Consider the following 17,255-nt stretch of genomic DNA (forward strand, 5'->3'; position numbering starts at 1 on the left):
TTGAAGTCTGTAATATTGGTTATTTGGCTGACATTGGCTGACAGCCATGGTATATTTAAGAAATAACGCACGAGGAGGTGTGGTATATGGCCAATATACCACAGCTAAGGGCTGTTCTTAGGCAAGACGCATTGCGGAGTGCTTGGACACAGCCCTTAGCTGTGGTATATTGGCCATATACCAAAAAACACAGAGGAGCCTTATTGCTTTTATAAACTGGTTACCAACGTAATTAGAGCAGTAGAAATACCCGTGGTATACGGTCTGATATACCATGGCTGTCAGCCTTCAGCATTCAGGGCTCGATCCACCCAGTTTATATTAGACCGTATACCACAGGTATGACAACTCTTATTTTTACTGCACTAATTCAAATAACATTTTATTGGTCACATACACATGGTTAGCAGATGTTATTGCAAGTGTAGCGAAATGCTTGCGCTTCTAGTTCTGACAGTGCAACAATATCTAATATCTAAAGTAATCTAACAATTCCACAAAAACTACGTAATACACACATCTAAGTAAAGGAATGGAATAAGAATATTTACATATCAATATATGGATGAGAAAAAAAAGTTTTTGGCTGTATGTAATAACACTTACGATTTTCTGGGCTAACAATTGTAAAAAATAATACATAAAAAAACAAAATGCTGAAATGTTTCCTAAGGGCTAGAAGCGAGGTGGCCCTCTGTCTGCGCCACGTTGGTAACCAGTTTATAATAGCAATAAGGCACCTCGGGGGTTTGTGGTATATGGCCAATATAGGGTCTGTATCCAGGCACTCCGTGTTGCATCCTGCATAAGAACAGCCCTTAGTCGTGGTATATTGGCAATATACCACACATCCTTTTGGTCTTAAATATGCCACGGCTGTTAGCCAATTAGAATTCAGGGCTCGAACCACCCAGTTTATACATGTAATTATTCAATGACAGAATCATAGAATTAGAATGAATCATTCTAATTATATGGACAGAATCATCACAATAGAATTCTTATTCTTAGGACCGAATCATCACTGCTATTTCAGATTTTTTTCCTGATTGTCAGACAGACAAAGATCAATGTCAAGCGGGTGAAGTGACATTTTTCTTGTCTATTTTAATTCTCCCCGTCATATCACACCTGAAAAAATAATCATGAATTGGTGGTGTTGTGGAAAATTGTGGTGAGTATATTTCATGGGCATATCGCGGATCAATCATGCATGTGGATGAAATCCGTTCATGCAATGGCTGAGATAATCCCATCCAGAGTATGTGAAGATATGTGAAAACGCGCACGCACACACTTCACCGGTGTATAATCCTGCTCAACCGGGTGTGTGTTTTTTTTCTTCGCTGAAATGTTTTGCACGGGACTAACAAACAAGCATTAATGTATGTCGTAAAATATATTTTCTGTTTGAAGCAATCAGATGTTCCGTTGTTGCTCTGTGCGTTGTTCCCAGCGAATCATATCGCGGTGTGCACACGATTGGGTAGTGTGTTAGGTTGTCCAGACTAGTGCTAGATAACTTTCATTATTTAGAAAAAAAGGTAAGTACATTTACAAACGCTGTGCATAATAGCCAATATTTGTTGTTTTTATTAGTTAGTGGTATTGTGTTATACACGTTGATACAGAGCAGTTTTTGTATTCAAAATCCGACATTTCAATGGCGGTTTGGCTACTATCGAAAGCCGGATGGGATTACTGAAAGTCGTCATGCTAGCTAACTCTTAGCTAGCTAGCGCCCGCTGTCTGCAATTTTGTGTTTTTTTTTCCTTATTTTGCAATTTTGTGTTTTGACTGATGACCTGAATTGACAGTGACGTAGCTAGCTAGAAAGTAACAGACCCTGGCTGTTGATACCCCTTTTTTGTGCATACGTGAGACTGAACTAATGTGTCTTATCCGTTTCATCATGTCAGCGTATGGTACTAACGTTTTACGTTAGCTAGCTATCTTCCGAATCTCCCACTGCTCTTTGACGTTGCAAATAGTTATCCACGGTAGCTAGCTAGTCAGCCAGTGCATGATGTATCCACAAACACTAGCCAGCGTAACAACATAATTGCTGATCTTGTTTAGCTACAATGCGATTAGTCTGGCTACCACATTTCAGCCCCCCCCCCCCCCCCCTTAAAGTCCTTTAAACCGGTCTCATACCCTCAGATCTATAGGAATAAGTGGGTAGGGGGCTACCTGGTTGATTCTGGCTGCTTGCTCAATTTCACACATTCTTGGCTCTTTATGCTCAAATGCTGCACTCTCTGAAGGGTTTCATGTTGTGCAATTGCAGTGAGAAACCTGCAGCTCCTGAGAGAATGCCTCAGACGAGTAAAGTGAATAGTTCTGCAGCAGGCGGCCCTGGGCAGGTGTCTGCACCAGACCACGGTGAGCCGCCACCACCCCAAGCCGAGCCCAGGGACCTGGCTGCGGGGGATGGAGGGGTAGGAGGTGACGAAGACCAGGGAGACCTCCAGATCAACAAGTCACCCAGCGATCCTAAGAAGTACAGGTAAGATCAACTTGAAATAAAGAACATTTCTAAATTCAGATATAGACACGTAATCTCCCTCTGAAAAATCTACGGAAACATACTGGTATGGACCCAGAACTAAATTGAGCAGCCGACCAATTCCGCAATACTAGTTCTGGGTTAACCAAGATTAATAGCTGCATCATCAGAGTGCGTGCGAATTTCTCTACCCGTCCCAGGTTGTGATGTTTTCAGTTTCACTGAAGTAGAACTGGCTTATCATATTCATTTATTTTACTCGCTCTGAAGGTATATCGAGCTGACCAATGGCCTGAGAGTTCTCCTCATCTCAGACTTTAGCGGGGCAGACGGCAAGGACGCCTGCGGAGAGGAGGAGGAGGAGGAAGAGGACGGAGCATCAGGAGGTGGAGAGGAAGAGGAAGAAGAGGGGGATTCAGGGGAGGGCACAGAAGAGGAGGACGAGGATGCGGAAGAAGAGCACGACAGTGACTTTGAGGAGCTAGATGAGGAGCAAGAAGGGAAACAGAAGAAGGGGAGTTCAGAGAAACAGGTTGGTTTCCCTATAGCACAATACTAGGCTAATGCTTCCAGATGAGTGGTCCAACAGCTCACAGAGGGAGCATAGCCACAAGGGTGCTATGCAACCAGCTAGTTCACTCTAGGGATAGTGTGATAAAGTGTGGGGACTGATGGAATTTATCAAATGAAAAAGTGCTTGCATGCTCGTGCATGTTGTGTGTGTGTTTTTTAATGTGTGTACTCATCCCTCCTGTGTCTCCCAGTCTGCAGCTGCTCTCTGTATCAGTGTGGGGAGCTTCAGTGACCCGGAGGACCTTCCAGGCCTGGCCCATTTCCTTGAGCACAGTGAGTGCTTTTAACAGGGGACCTTGTGTACTGTAGCGCTACAGAAAATGATGCACATTCTCAATCTAACACTACATTGGAACACTACCTCTAAACAACATGTCTGTCTGTTTCTCTCTATTTCTTTACCTGGTCTTCCCTCTAATCTTTTGACTCTCTCTCTCTCTTTGCACTCTCTCTCTCTCGCTCCCTCACTCTTTTCCTCTCGTCCTCTCTTTTCTCTCAGTGGTGTTCATGGGCAGTGAGAAGTACCCCGCTGAGAACGGTTTCGATGCCTTCCTGAAGAAGCACGGCGGAAGCGACAATGCCTCCACCGACTGTGAGCGGACCATCTTCCAGTTTGACGTCCAGAGGAAGTACTTCCGCGAGGCTCTCGACAGGTGAGCCAAGCAGCCTCAAAGGAACAGTTCAGCCCCAAATCAACCTTTTGTTAGCTGTTTTCAAGCCTCAAAAGTGGCCCTAAATCGAACTTGTCCAGGGTCGTTTACAATAGGGCACGCTGTTCAGAAACTTTGGGAATGGAAAATTAGAATAAGTATTTATTATTGGACAAGTTTACTCTCTGTTTCAAAATGTGTCCTTCCGTTTCGTGCATAATGAATACGACCCAGGTGTGCAGTTTGTCATTGGATGATCTCTCCCATTCCCCAGATGGGCCCAGTTCTTCATCTGCCCGCTGATGATCGAGGACGCCATCGACAGAGAGGTGGAAGCAGTGGACAGTGGTGAGTCGGGGAATAGTAAGAGGAAACCACGATTGTAGTCAGTCTCAATAGTCTAAAGAAACCACCCCCTTTCTCCTTCATCTGCTCAGATTGGTTTCACACAGCTGGTCAGCATGAATGAAGGACTCAAGATGACGAGAGACCAGTGTAGACAACTGAGACCCTTCCAATGTTGAATACCACAGCCTTTTTCCATGCCCTAGCCTCAGTCACAGTTCCCACTCTCACTCCTCTAATGGATTGTCCATGCCTCTCCCTTTGATGTGCAGAGTACCAACTGGCTCGTCCATCAGACTCCCACCGCAAGGAGATGCTGTTCGGAAGCCTGGCCAGGCCCAAGCACCCCATGGGCAAGTTCTGCTGGGGTAAGGATACACACATTGGCTGTCATTTCCCAATTATCTCTCCTCCATCGCAAATGCTACCCAGGTACCAAAGGCTTCCGTTGTTCGACAAACATTCTAATTCTACTTTGTCCTGCTTGTAAAACAAATAGTTGGAAGCATTTTCATTTGCACTTTCCTGCTTGTAAATGTCTCTGTGATCGTCAAGTGATGTCTGCCTTTTAAATATGTACACGGTGAGCTTTTATTACATGCTTATGGATGGTAATGTCTATCTGCACGGTTAATAATGCAGAATAAGTTATTTCAGTCATTCAAGTTATTACACCATGTTAAAACATGAATTAAAGGTGTAATAACATATGTCCTCGTCCTGTCCTCGGTCTCCCCCAGGAAATGCTCAGACCCTGAAGCACGAGCCCAGAGAGAAGCAGATCAACACCTACCAGCGTCTCCGAGACTTCTGGAAGAGATACTACTCTGCTCACTACATGACCCTCACAGTGCAGTCCAAAGGTAGCTAGCCAAACGGCCAGACGCAAAGGATCCCTACTCTACTGAAGTGAATGGGGATTGTAGTCAGTCTACTGAAATGAATGAGGATTGCGGTCCGTCTACTGAAATGAATGGCGATTGTAGTCGATCTGTTGAAATCAACTTGACTCAACTGTCCTTGTCTGTCCATCAGAGACATTGAACACACTGGAGGAATGGGTTAGAGAAGTCTTCAGCAAGGTGCCCAACAAGTAAGTGCACACGGCCACATGCATGCTGTCAAACATACTCGCGCTCGCTCACTCTGTCACTTTTTTGCAGCGCCCAACCGAGGCCTGACTTCTCTGACCTCCAGGACCCGTTCGACACACCAACCTTCAACAAGCTCTACAGAAGTACACAGGCTTTAAACTAACATTCATACATGTCATTTTATCAACCTGTGCTTACTTACTGACTGTACCAATTCCTCAATTTCAATCGTGTGTGTGTGGCAGTTGTTCCTGTGAGGAAGGTGCATGCTCTCACAGTCACCTGGGCATTACCTCCTCAGGGCAAGCAGTACAGGTAAGCCCCCCTCAACAATGGCACCCTCACCTGTTGAACCGTTCAAAGACCAATTTAGCAAATATTTCCACCTCACAATTATCCTGCGCTCCACACAAACTGCTTGGTGTGTCTCCGTGTAGGGTGAAGCCCCTGCACTACATCTCCTGGTTGATTGGGCACGAAGGCGCCGGCAGCATCCTATCCTTGCTCCGGAAGAAGTGCTGGGCCCTGGCTCTTTTTGGAGGGAACAGTGAGACAGGCTTTGACCAGAACACCACCTACTCCATCTTTTCCATATCCATCACGCTCACTGACGAAGGATTCCAGAACTTTCATCAGGTCAACTGGCGCTCGCACAGAGACAGACAGACAGGCACACGCATGCAAAAACACATAAACACACATGTGCCAATGTGTGATGACACACACATACAGACACACACACTGTGCAAAAACGTATATACACACACACACGCCCATGTGTGATGACACACACAGTCTTGATGTAAAGTCCAGCCGTTTTCCCTGTACAGGTGGTTCATCTAGTGTTCCAGTATATGAAGATGCTGCAGACTCTGGGTCCACAGCAGAGGATCTATGAAGAAATCCAGAAGATCGAAGCCAATGAGTTCCACTACCAGGAGCAGGTACAGTCACACTTCCCGGTCTAACCCTCTGTCGCGAAGCTGACTTTAAGCTGTCATTGCCATGACATAACGCGTCATAAGCAGGTCATAAGTGACTTGAGGGCTCTGTACGAACTTCTGTCCCACCACAGACCGACCCCATAGAGTATGTGGAGAACATCTGTGAGAACATGCAGCTCTTCCCCAAAGAGGACTTCCTGACTGGAGACCAGCTCATGTTTGAGTATAACCCAGAGGTACTGCCTGTCTGTCTCACCAAGTAGTCATTGGATCATTCCTAGTTAATCTGTAATGGCTAATTTCCGGACACTCTTTGTACTGTTGCAGGCCCTAAAAAGTTAGGTCACCCCACAGTATTGTCAGAACAATTGCCCATACCAAAGCCTGTACTGCAACTGTAATGCACGCAACTGTATACTTCATTGAAGTGTGTGTGTGTGTGTGTCTGTCCTCTACAGGTGATCTCCTTGGCCCTGGCCCTGCTTACCCCAGAGAGGGCCAATCTGCTACTGCTGTCCCCGGAGCACGAGGGCTACTGCTCCCACAAGGAGAAGTGGTTCGGCACCAACTACAGCATGGAGGGTAAGAGCAAGTGTCTCTGATTAGGAGTGCTGATCTAGGATCAGGTGCCGCTTTTCCCTTCATTTTGATCTAAAAGGCTAAGCTGATCTTAGATCTGCACTACTCTGAGACACTGTGAACACCGGCCCAGGATTTGCTTAAAGTGAGATTGGCTGAATTGGACCTACAACAACTGTTATTGTCATTAAAACAAGATATTACCTTTATATGATTCTTCTTCCAGTGCTGTAGAGACGTGCTGTAGTACTCTGACAAAACGAGTATCGGAACGGATTTGGAGATTTTTCCAAATACCATTATGACACCATTTTTTTATTTTTCATTTTCCGTTATCAGAATAAAGTCATTTTCAGCTGCCAGCACGCATCTCTCTTTCACTCAAAATATGTGTGCTCAAAATAACTTCCCCAGACAGACACTCGCACCGCCACTCGTCTCAGGGCACAAGTTTGCCCTTCTCCGAACACGTATGAGTCAGAATCCATAGCTAGTCATTGTAGTTTAGTCAAGGTATTTTCTGTAGACTTTGCTGAGGCCAATGCGGTTGTTTTTATCTGTCTACTTGGTGTTGTTTAGTAGGCCTACTTTGTCTGTATAATTATTCCATTGCTGACGATGTCTGCCGTTATGTTGTGATCCATGCCCATGCTTGCTGTTATTATTTCTGCTCACCCAGGCATGTTTACCTCCAGGGGTCCTATCAAATGGCTAAATGGTCCATTGTATGAATATCTTTAAACAATTTATATGTTAGCTTGGTATATAACACCATCCTAGAGCAGGGGGTTGTGCAACAGGTCAATCGCGAGCTTCCAGTACCACCTATGAGTAGCTCGCCAAACAATTCTGAAAGTGCGTGTGTTTTTTTCCCACGTGTTCCACCACAAACTACCGTAAACAAATCTCACACGTCACAGACACCTCAAGATCCAATTAAATTCACATTGACATTATCCCACACCTGGTTAGCCACAATTAGTGTGACATTTGGCTTTTTATGCCATCTGCCAATTCATTTTGAGCAATTTTTTCCCCTGTCTGTCTGTGTGGTACATACGTTGCCAGTTAGCGTTAAAGATAACCGTCTTCTGGGTAGACAGACAGACGAAGGCTTTCCCTAAACCTTCTAAATTAAATGTTAACTGCAAAGTAGGCTTACAGTGCATTTGGAAAGTCATCAGACACATTTGACTTTTTCCACATTTTGTTACGTTACAGCCTTATTTTAAAATTGATTAAATTGTTTTTTTCCCTAAAATCTGCACACAATACCCCCATAATGACGAAGCGAAAACACATTCTCAGTGGCCGTATATTCAGCGGCTCATTTCGTGACATGATTAAGATCGTGTGTGATGTTAATGTGGTGTGTTGGTCTGTGACTGACTGAGTGTCCTGTTCTGTACTGGCAGACCTCCCTGAGGAGTGGGCACGGCGCTGGGCCGGAGATTTTGACCTCAACCCTGACCTCCACCTGCCTGCTGAGAACAAGTTCATTGGTCAGTACAGATGATGGACATTGTTGTGCACCAATCACATTTACTCTTCAATATTCACTTTTCATTTTTTTGGGGGCCATATTCCTATCATTTTTATTTTTTATTTTTTTTATCAAACATAAATAAATCCTGGGATTGACACAGACAATAGGCTATATCCTGTTCCTTTGTTTCCATAGCAACGGATTTCACCCTGAAACCATCGGACTGTCCAGACACAGAAGTCCCAGTGCGGATAGTGAACAATGAGAGGGGCTGTCTCTGGTTCAAAAAGGACAATAAGTTCAAGATACCTAAAGGTGTGTGTGTGTTTATTGGAGTGTGTTCTTGGCTTGGTAATATATATATATAACCCAAGGGAATTGTAGTGACGTGATCTACTCTTTTTCAATATGTGTAAGACAGAAATGTTAGTAGCTACAAGGCTATTTAACACATTTCAAATGACACAATGTTCTCGTGATTTAATACATTCCCTCTTTTATTTTCTTCTGTTAGCTTATGTCCGTTTCAACCTCCTCTCCCCAATGATTCAGAAATCTCCAGAGAAGTTAGTATTTTATATGAATCAATGTCTTACAAAATCTTTGCTTTTGATTGCTATTCACAATCGCTCCTAGCTGCAAAAGTTCTAGAGGTCCTTTCTAAATGTCTATGTATTGTGCCCCTGTAGCCTGGTGCTGTTTGACATCTTTGTGAACATCTTGGCCCATAACCTGGCAGAGCCGGCCTACGAGGCTGATGTGGCCCAACTGGAGTACAAACTGATTGCTGGGGAGCATGGACTCGTCATCAGGGTCAAGGGCTTCAACCACAAGCTGCCTGTGAGTGTTGCATGCATACATGCAGACATGCATACATACTGTACATGCATATCAAATTTTATTGGTCGCATACACATGGTTAGCAGATGTTAATGCAAGTTTAGCGAAATGCTTGTGCTTCTAGTTCCGACAATGCAGTAATCTGACAATTCCCCAATAACTACCTAATACACACAAATCTAAAGGGATGAAATATGAATATGTTCACATAAAAATATGGATGAGAGGTAATGGTATAAGAGAGTATATACAAATGCTATGAGTAATGTAAGATATGTAAACATTATTAAAGTGCAATCTTTTTTTAAATGACAAGTGAGTCTCTATGTAGGCAGCAGCTTCTCTGAGTTAGTGATGGCTGTTTGACAGTCTGATGACCTTGAGATAGAAGCTGTTTTTCAGTCTGTGTAGATGAAGGGAAGGAGACAGGTGGAAGAAGGATTTTTAAGTCTTGAGACATGAATTGTGTATAGTGTACCATTCAACGGGTGAGTGGGCAAGACAAAATATTTTAGTGCCTTGGAACGGGGTATGGTAACATGTGCCAGGCGCACCGGTTTGAGTGTGTCAAAAACTGCAACGCTGCTGGGTTTTTCACACTCAACAGTTCCCATGTGTGTCAAGAAGGTCCACCACCAAAAGGACAGCCAGCCAACTTGACACAATTGTGGGAAGCATTGGAGTCAACATGGGCCAGCATCCCTGTGGAACGCTTTCGACACCTTGTCGAGTCCATGCCCCAACGAATTGAGGCTGTTCTGAGGGCAAAAGTGAAGGGGTGCAACTCCATATTAGGAAGGTTTTCCTAATGTATTGTACACTCTGTCTATAAACCCATTCTGCACTTCAACAAATGTGCCCTAGCTTCAGACAACCCTAAAGCTGACCTCCTGCCAACTCAACCTCTTGCCTCTGTCCCTGTGTTAGTTGCTGTTGAACTTGATAGTGGACCACCTGGCAGACTTCACGGCTGAGCCCGGTGTGTTTAACATGTTCGCAGAGCAGCTGAAGAAGACCTACTTCAACATCCTCATCAAGCCAGAGAGGCTGGGGAAGTGAGTTGGGTTTCAAGCACTGTGACTGCTCCACCCTGTACAGTATCTGGCTGCTCGTTCTTTGCAAATCCACCCACTCATTTTCTTCTTATGTGTCTCTCTCTAGCTGTCTTTATCCCTCTCTCTCTTTTGGAACACGAGTCAGAGTTGTAAAAGTGATAAAACTACCTTCAAAACAGTAACACTGATAAATTGGTGGGATGAATTATTTGAACACATCCATTTTTTTCTCTTCCTCCCCCTCTTTCCTACATCTCTCTCTCATTCCTTTCCCCTCCCTCTCTCAGGGATGTGCGTCTGTTGATCCTGGAACACTGTCGCTGGTCGGTCATCCAGAAGTACCAGGCCATCATGAAGGGCCTCACCGTGGATGACCTCATGACCTTTGTCAGCGGCCTCAAAGCCCAGCTCTACACCGAGGGGCTGGTGCAGGGCAACTTCACGAGCACTGTGAGCACAAACTGACACATTCAGAAACGCACACACTTCACCAGTACTGTAAGCCTCTTTATAAACACACACGAACACTGTCTGATGCACACAAACACTAAAACATACACACACTGTTTTTAGCTTGTCTAGAGAGGACAGACTAAAATAGCTGTTTAGCGCTAACCCCGGCGCTTGCATCCCAGATCTTTCTTGCATGTTGATTATTGTCCTAATCAAGTAGGTGATGTGAAGTAATACATTTGAATTATTCTGCTGCTATCCCTATGCTATAATAATCATGCTAATAGGCATTATGCAACTGTTTTTTGCCCACAGGAGTCAATGAAGTTTCTGCAGTATTTTATTGAGTAAGTATCCTCCGCATTCTCTTTCTTAACTCTGAAAAGCAGGTCTGTAGCCTTCAGGTTAGCGCGTTGGACCAGTAACCGAAAGGTTGCTGGTTCAAATTCCGGAGCCGACCAAAGTGAAGAAAACAAATCTGTCGCGGTGCCCTTGAGCTTAGCAGGGGCCCTGTACAATGGTGACCCTGGCCGTGACCCCAATCCCTGCGGGTGTCTCGGGGGGAGTTGGCAAATGCAAATAAATAAATTCTATAAAACATTTACATCACACACCTGTGTGTAACAGGACAAATATAAGCCCCCTCCTTTTATTATTATCCTCAACCAACGCAGCACTTTCTTACTATTGTTATTACTTGCAATGATTGAGATTTGTGGTTGGTATGACCTACTTTAGTTGAATGAACTGATTGTAAGTCACTCTGTACAAGACCGTCAGCTAAATGAATAACATGTAAATGCAATAATCTTCTGCGCTCTACAGCAAACTGCAGTTCAAGCGTCTGTCCGTGGAGGTCCCTGTGCTCTTCAGAGTGGTGGAGCTTCCTCAGAAGCCTCACCTGTGCAAAGTCAAGTCCCTCAACAAAGGAGATGCCAACTCTGAAGTTACAGTCTACTACCAGGTACCTAACGTTCAGCCAACGGTCGGCCAACCTTCGCCCAACATTTCCCCCCGACCTTCAACCAACATTCGCTCAACATTACAGTTCGGTCTGTGTCTGTGGTCTTTTGAGGTCGATAAATAACCTGTATTTTTCTGTCCTTGTCCAGTCAGGCCTGAAGAACCTGAGAGAACACACGCTGATGGAGTTACTGGTGGTAAGTGTCGTAGCTAACAAGGCTTGACTGGAATACTAAGGGTTCTATTTTCGGCTGGCGCCAAAGATGCGCAAGTGTCAAACGCATGTTAGTTTGCAATTTCGCTTGCGCCGAGGTGGGAGGGGTGGCAATATTTGAGATGTGTCCTTAAATACAAGAGAAAAAGTGACAATGTCCTGCAGCCCATCCTATTTGGAAATATTGTTGTTTTAAAAAAACAGATGCTTGTCTTCCGTTTCATTTCAAGCCCTCCGTAGTTTACCGTTAACCTAGGCCTAGACTAATAAGGCTGCTTCAACAGCAATGTGTCTTGTCTTTTTTTATCCTGGCCTTGCAAAGTATCCTATCCCTAAAAGGTGTTTAAATGGTCTATTCGTCAGAGTGCCTTGAATTGAAAAGACGCTGCACATCCTACCTGCGTACTTCATTTCATTTGTTCAAGTATCTATCCCAGAGATCCCCTCGGGTTACCAAAGATGCACTCCTCCCTCCTGACTTACTTAATAATTTAAGTATCAACGACAGGCTATATTTTGCTTATTGAGAACGTGTTTCACACGTACAATAGAATTTACGAGAGCCTAGTATTTGATTTATTTTGGGAGAAGTGCGATGCATAAAGACGTGTAGGCTAGGCTATACTACAGCCAATTACAATGTTGACCTGACTGCCGACAATCCAAACATAGGCGTTGAGCAAGTACTGTTTTATATTTTTTCTGTTGCTATTAGGCTATTCTTTACTGTAGCCTATGCAGTTTAATAAACTGTAGTATCAATCCACAATGGACCAGGATGAGAATAGTCTGTGCCCCCAGCCAAATTGGAGTTGATGACAATGCAAAGACCGTCAATAACATACAGAACTTGAGGCAAATGCATGCAGTGCAGTATTAATCCATGGAACGCTTCGATTGGCCAGTATGTGGCCAAGTTTTTGTCATACCTACAGTTTGTTTATTCATCAAAACCTAGCCCTTTCGCACCACTGCCAACTATTGAGCTCATAATTCGAGCTGTGAAAATAAATACTAATATTTCGGACACACCTCCAGACCTATAGTGCTGCCGCCAGCGATTCGATTTACCATTGCGTTAGGTTTTTGAAAATAGAGCCCTGAGTCAGTGAGTGGTGTTATGGGTTAAAGGGATACTTCAGGATTTTGCTACGCCCTTTATCTACTTCCTCAGAGTCAGATGAACTCACCGATACCATTTTTATGTCTGCATCCTGTATGAAGGTAGTAAGAGGTAGTTTCGAGAGCCAATGCTAACTAGCGTTTACGCTATGACTGGAAGTCTATGGTATGCTAGCTGTTACGCTAGTTAACAACTTCTTTCAAACCTCATGCGGAGACATAAACATGTTATCCACGAGTTCAACTGATTTGCCAAAATCCAAAATTGTCCCTTTAATGAAGTGCTATCTTTGCTGCTCTGTTCCCAGATGCACATGGAGGAGCCTTGCTTTGATTTCCTCAGGACAAAGGAGACTCTTGGGTTAGTCCCGTCCCCCCCCTCATAACTAAAAGAATAAAGAACTAATGTGTAATAATATCTAATAAGTAACTACTACTTAATAACCACTACTTAACAGAGCAGTGTTGACTGATTTGAACTCTGACCTTGTATCCATCAGCTATCAGGTGTACCCCACATGCAGAAACACTTCGGGAGTCCTGGGCTTCTCCATCACCGTGGAAACGCAGGCCACCAAGTTCAAGTGAGTCACCAGCACTGTATATCTCTTACGCTACACTTGATCAAAATGTTTTTGCGATACGATTATTTCATTTTGTGTGTGACGTATTGGAATATTCGACATGCATAAGGAAACCCAACTTGTAGTTGTGCGTCAGGGTCAGTGACCGCTGCTGATGTTTTGTCAGGGGCAGTTCAGAGGAGAAGGATGGTAGCGTCATGTTCAGGTCAGATGGTTAGCATTGTTGAATATAGAAGTGTATTACACAGTAGCAGTACAATATGCTTCACATAAGCCTGAGAAGGTTATTGAAAGATTACAAGGGCAAGATTTTGAAAATAACTCTCTTTTTGAGAGATGCCACCCCCTTTCGGTTTTTTTAATACAAATAAGAGGCAGTCTGACGCACCCGGTGTCCGTTTCTCTCCCTCCCAGCACGGACTACGTGGAGACCAAGATCGAGGAGTTCCTGGTGAGCTTCGGGGAGAAGATGACCAACCTCACGGACGAGGCCTTCAAGACCCAGGTGACCGCTCTCATCAAGCTCAAAGAGTGTGAGGACACGCACCTGGGGGAGGAGGTGGACCGCAACTGGTTCGAGGTGGTCACCCAGCAGTACGTCTTCGACCGACTCAACAGAGAGGTAAGACTGTACACGGTCACGGCCGCATGGTTTACTCCAACTCTGTCATAATGTCGACATCAGGTGTGGCTCTCCTCTGGGGGCCCTACCCCTCCCTCATATACAATACATGACCAAAAGTATGTGGACACCTGCTCGTCGAACATCTCGTTCCAAAATCATGGGCATTAATATGGAGTTGGTCCCCCATTTTCTGCTATAACAGCCTCCACTATTCTGGGAAAGCTTTCCATTCAATGTTGGAACATTTGCTGCGGGCACTTGGTTCCATTCAGCCACAAGCATTGGTGAGGTCGGGCACTGATGTTGGGCGATTAGGCCTGGCTCGCAATTCGGCATTCCAATTAATCCCAAAGGTGTTTGATGGGGTTGAGGTAAGGGCTCTGTGCAGGCCAGTCAAGTTCTTCCACACTGATCTTGACAAACCATTTCTGTATGGACCATCGCTTTGTGCATGGGGGCATTGCCATGCTGAAACAAGAAAGGGCCTTTGCTAAACTGTTGCCATAAAGTTGGAATCACAGAATTGTCTATAATGTCATTGTAGGCTGTAACATTAAGATTTCCCTTCACTGGAACTAAATGGCCTAGCCCGAACCATGAAAAACAGCCCGAGACCATTATTCCTCCTCCACCAAACTTTACCGTTGGCACTGTACACTCGGGCAGGTAGCGTTTTCCTGGCATCCACCAAACCCAGATTTGTCTGTTGGATTGCCAGATGGTGAAGCGTGATTCATCACTCCAGAAAACATGTTTCCACTGCTCCAGAGTCCAATGGCGGTGAGCTTTACACAACTCCAGCCAATGCTTGGTATTGCGCATGGTGATCTTAGGCTTGTTTGTGGCTGCTCAGCCATGGAAACCCATTTCATCAAGCTTCTGACAGTTATTGTGCTGACGTTGCTTACAGAGGCAGTGAGTGCTGAAGCACGGTTGCAACACTCACTATGACTATTGGACAGTTGATTTTTACGTGCTTCAGCACTCGGCGGTCCCGACCTGTGAGCTTGTGTGGCCTACCACTTTGCGGCTGAGCCGTTGTTGCTCCTAGACGTTTCCATTTCACCATGACCGCACTTACAGTTGACCGGGCAGCTCTAGCAGTGCTCACTTGTTGGAAAGGTGGAATCCTATGACGGTGGCACGTTGAAAGTCACTGAGCTTTTCAGTAAGGCCATTCTACTGCCAATGTTTATCAGTGGAGATTGCATGGCTGTGAGCTCGATTTAAAAAATGGTTTTATTTTATTTATACACCTGTCAGCAATAAGGGTGGCTGAAATAGCCACATCCACTAATTTGAAGGGGTGTCCACATACTTTTTGTATATTTAGTGTACATGCCAGGCTTGCTTCACTATGGCCCGCACTAGGTGGAGGAGGGGGCGGCTCAAACGTCTGGGGGAGAGAATGGGTAGGAATGTTTATTCATGCACTAACTCATCCTGTCCCGCTGTGCTGCAGATTGAGGCTCTGAAGCTCATCACCAAAGCAGAGCTGGTGTCCTGGTTCATGGAGCACAGGGACACCACCAGCAAGAAACTCAGCGTGCACGTAAGTCTGCCCGCTTTGACTGTGTGTGTGTGTGCAAGGGAGAGGGAGTGCGTTGAGCATTCCCCATGGAATGAATGGAGAGGGATCTCATTCGCTTTGTCCATTTAATATATACAGTCATTGGCACTATCCTTCTTTCTGCTATTCCAGAGCGTACTGTAATCTCGCTTTCTCTCCCTGTCTCTGTTTGTCAGGTGGTAGGCTTCGGAGAAGAGGAGAATGACCAGGCAGGCCAGAGCAGCTGCGGCCCGAACCCCGCAGGGGGCGAAGTGGACCAAGACCAGGCCCTTAAAACCTCCTCCTACGGAGAAGTGTCCAAGCTGACCTTCCTGCCCGCCTCGCCCATGCTGGCCGACGCCACGCTCATCAACGACATCCGCACGTTCACCTCTTCCCTCACCCTCTACCCCTACCACAAAATCCTCAAGTAAATCGGTTCCGCAAAGCGGGAGGCGAATGAAGGAGCAGGGGGAGCCATATTAGCTCAGGACAACGATCCAGGCCAGGCCACAACGCAGTGCAGTGGCGTCTTCAGAAGGGAAACCCTCCTTTCTCCCTCTTCGTTCCCCACCGTTTCACTTTCTCTTTTCATCTCCAAGATAATAAAATAACAGCAGCAGCAGGCACTAGTATTAATAATTGCAATCACCACTAGTTCGCTAGGCACAAAAGCAGCCGGTGTTAAACGAAATTGGTCGAGAGCTTGTCCTTTTTATTCTCACCGGTCCCTGATGGATTGAATCGGAGGAATCACCTTTGCTGTGAATGTTAGCAGTAGGGACTCTGGGTCTGGCTGGCAGGGAGGGCAGACAGAGAGGGTGGAAAAGAGGAGCGGGTTCTATCATGTATCTGTCATTATCTTCATTTTGTTGTTATTTGAACTTACTATCACATATCGTATGAAACATCACCTCTAACATTGAAGGATTGTGTGTAATTTGAACAATGGACATCAGGGTTAACATCTGTTCACGCTGTAAGATTCTGACCGTAGAAAAGTCAAGTATGTTTGTCATGCCAGTGAGCCTGATTCCATGTTCGGTATGTGACAGTTTGATTTGTTTTCCAGGTATGGTTTTAACTGTAATTGTGTTTTGTAAAGAAGGCTAACTGTTACTGTATTCTGTAGGTTTAACATTTTCAGCCCTACCTCTTGCCTTTTAAAACCACTGGACGACTGGCATGTTTTAATCTGTAGCCTGTTGTTTATCATCATCTTTCCATGTAAATATTTATTAAACGTGAAATGTCGGATGTTTCAGGTGTTTTTTTTGGTCTTCTCTTTCATTTGATATCATGCCGCGTTGATGACCAGTTCTGTTAAATACCCATTTACAGTTGGTGCTGAAACATTGTTGATGGATGAGGTAAATTGTCATACCGTACTTACCTTGTACTGTTCCTGAAATACATTTAAAGCACTGGGATTAATGCCAACTCTCAAAGCTGGATCCTTCGATCCCCAGGTGGATATGGAACGACGCACAACCTATTGTTACCCGAGACCCTCTAGACCCATTGTGGATTGTCATCTTGTGGATAGGACCTTCAAGTTTGGTGGGGGTGTTAAGTGTAAAGCAATCAATATCTACCCTGCAAATGAAAATGGGTTCCTTTGAAAGTTCCCAGAATTGCCTGGGATGTTGCAAGAATGTTCTTGTGATATT

The 17,255-nt window shown here is 44.9% G+C and overlaps 1 protein-coding gene across 3 annotated transcripts; it reads left to right on the forward strand.

Annotated features, from left to right (window-relative positions):
- Positions 1 to 1,248: 1,248 nt before the first annotated feature.
- Positions 1,249 to 16,840, forward strand: LOC110524082 (nardilysin). Of its 3 annotated transcripts, none has more exons than XM_036977894.2 (29): positions 1,249 to 1,326; positions 2,291 to 2,509; positions 2,780 to 3,041; positions 3,274 to 3,355; positions 3,582 to 3,735; positions 4,007 to 4,080; positions 4,350 to 4,445; positions 4,818 to 4,940; positions 5,113 to 5,170; positions 5,241 to 5,314; positions 5,417 to 5,486; positions 5,609 to 5,807; positions 6,002 to 6,115; positions 6,247 to 6,351; positions 6,574 to 6,697; positions 8,110 to 8,196; positions 8,376 to 8,495; positions 8,695 to 8,746; positions 8,870 to 9,020; positions 9,948 to 10,075; positions 10,363 to 10,525; positions 10,844 to 10,875; positions 11,354 to 11,492; positions 11,641 to 11,688; positions 13,136 to 13,188; positions 13,328 to 13,411; positions 13,826 to 14,033; positions 15,499 to 15,588; positions 15,783 to 16,840. In XM_036977894.2, exons 2-29 carry the CDS (start codon positions 2,316 to 2,318, stop codon positions 16,017 to 16,019), a joined length of 3,321 nt encoding a protein of 1,106 aa, XP_036833789.2. In that variant the 5' UTR covers positions 1,249 to 1,326; positions 2,291 to 2,315; the 3' UTR covers positions 16,020 to 16,840. The 3 variants fall into 3 exon arrangements, with proteins under 3 accessions (XP_036833789.2, XP_021459075.3, XP_036833791.2); XM_021603400.3 differs by having other exon boundaries at positions 1,259 to 1,544; XM_036977896.2 differs by having other exon boundaries at positions 1,268 to 1,385.
- The last annotated feature ends 415 nt before the right edge of the window (positions 16,841 to 17,255 follow it).

Source organism: Oncorhynchus mykiss, chromosome 5 (genome assembly GCF_057628025.1).
Source record: "Oncorhynchus mykiss isolate SJ-2025 chromosome 5, ASM5762802v1, whole genome shotgun sequence".
Lineage (NCBI taxonomy): Eukaryota > Metazoa > Chordata > Actinopteri > Salmoniformes > Salmonidae > Oncorhynchus > Oncorhynchus mykiss.

Bases quoted from the DNA above. Each gene is read 5' to 3' on its own strand.
- LOC110524082 (XM_036977894.2), top strand. From the start codon at position 2,316: ATGCCTCAGACGAGTAAAGTGAATAGTTCTGCAGCAGGCGGCCCTGGG. The intron at 10,876-11,353 runs GTAAGTATCCTC...TGCGCTCTACAG, and splicing joins TTTCTGCAGTATTTTATTGA to CAAACTGCAGTTCAAGCGTC. The intron at 15,589-15,782 runs GTAAGTCTGCCC...TCTGTTTGTCAG, and splicing joins GCAAGAAACTCAGCGTGCAC to GTGGTAGGCTTCGGAGAAGA.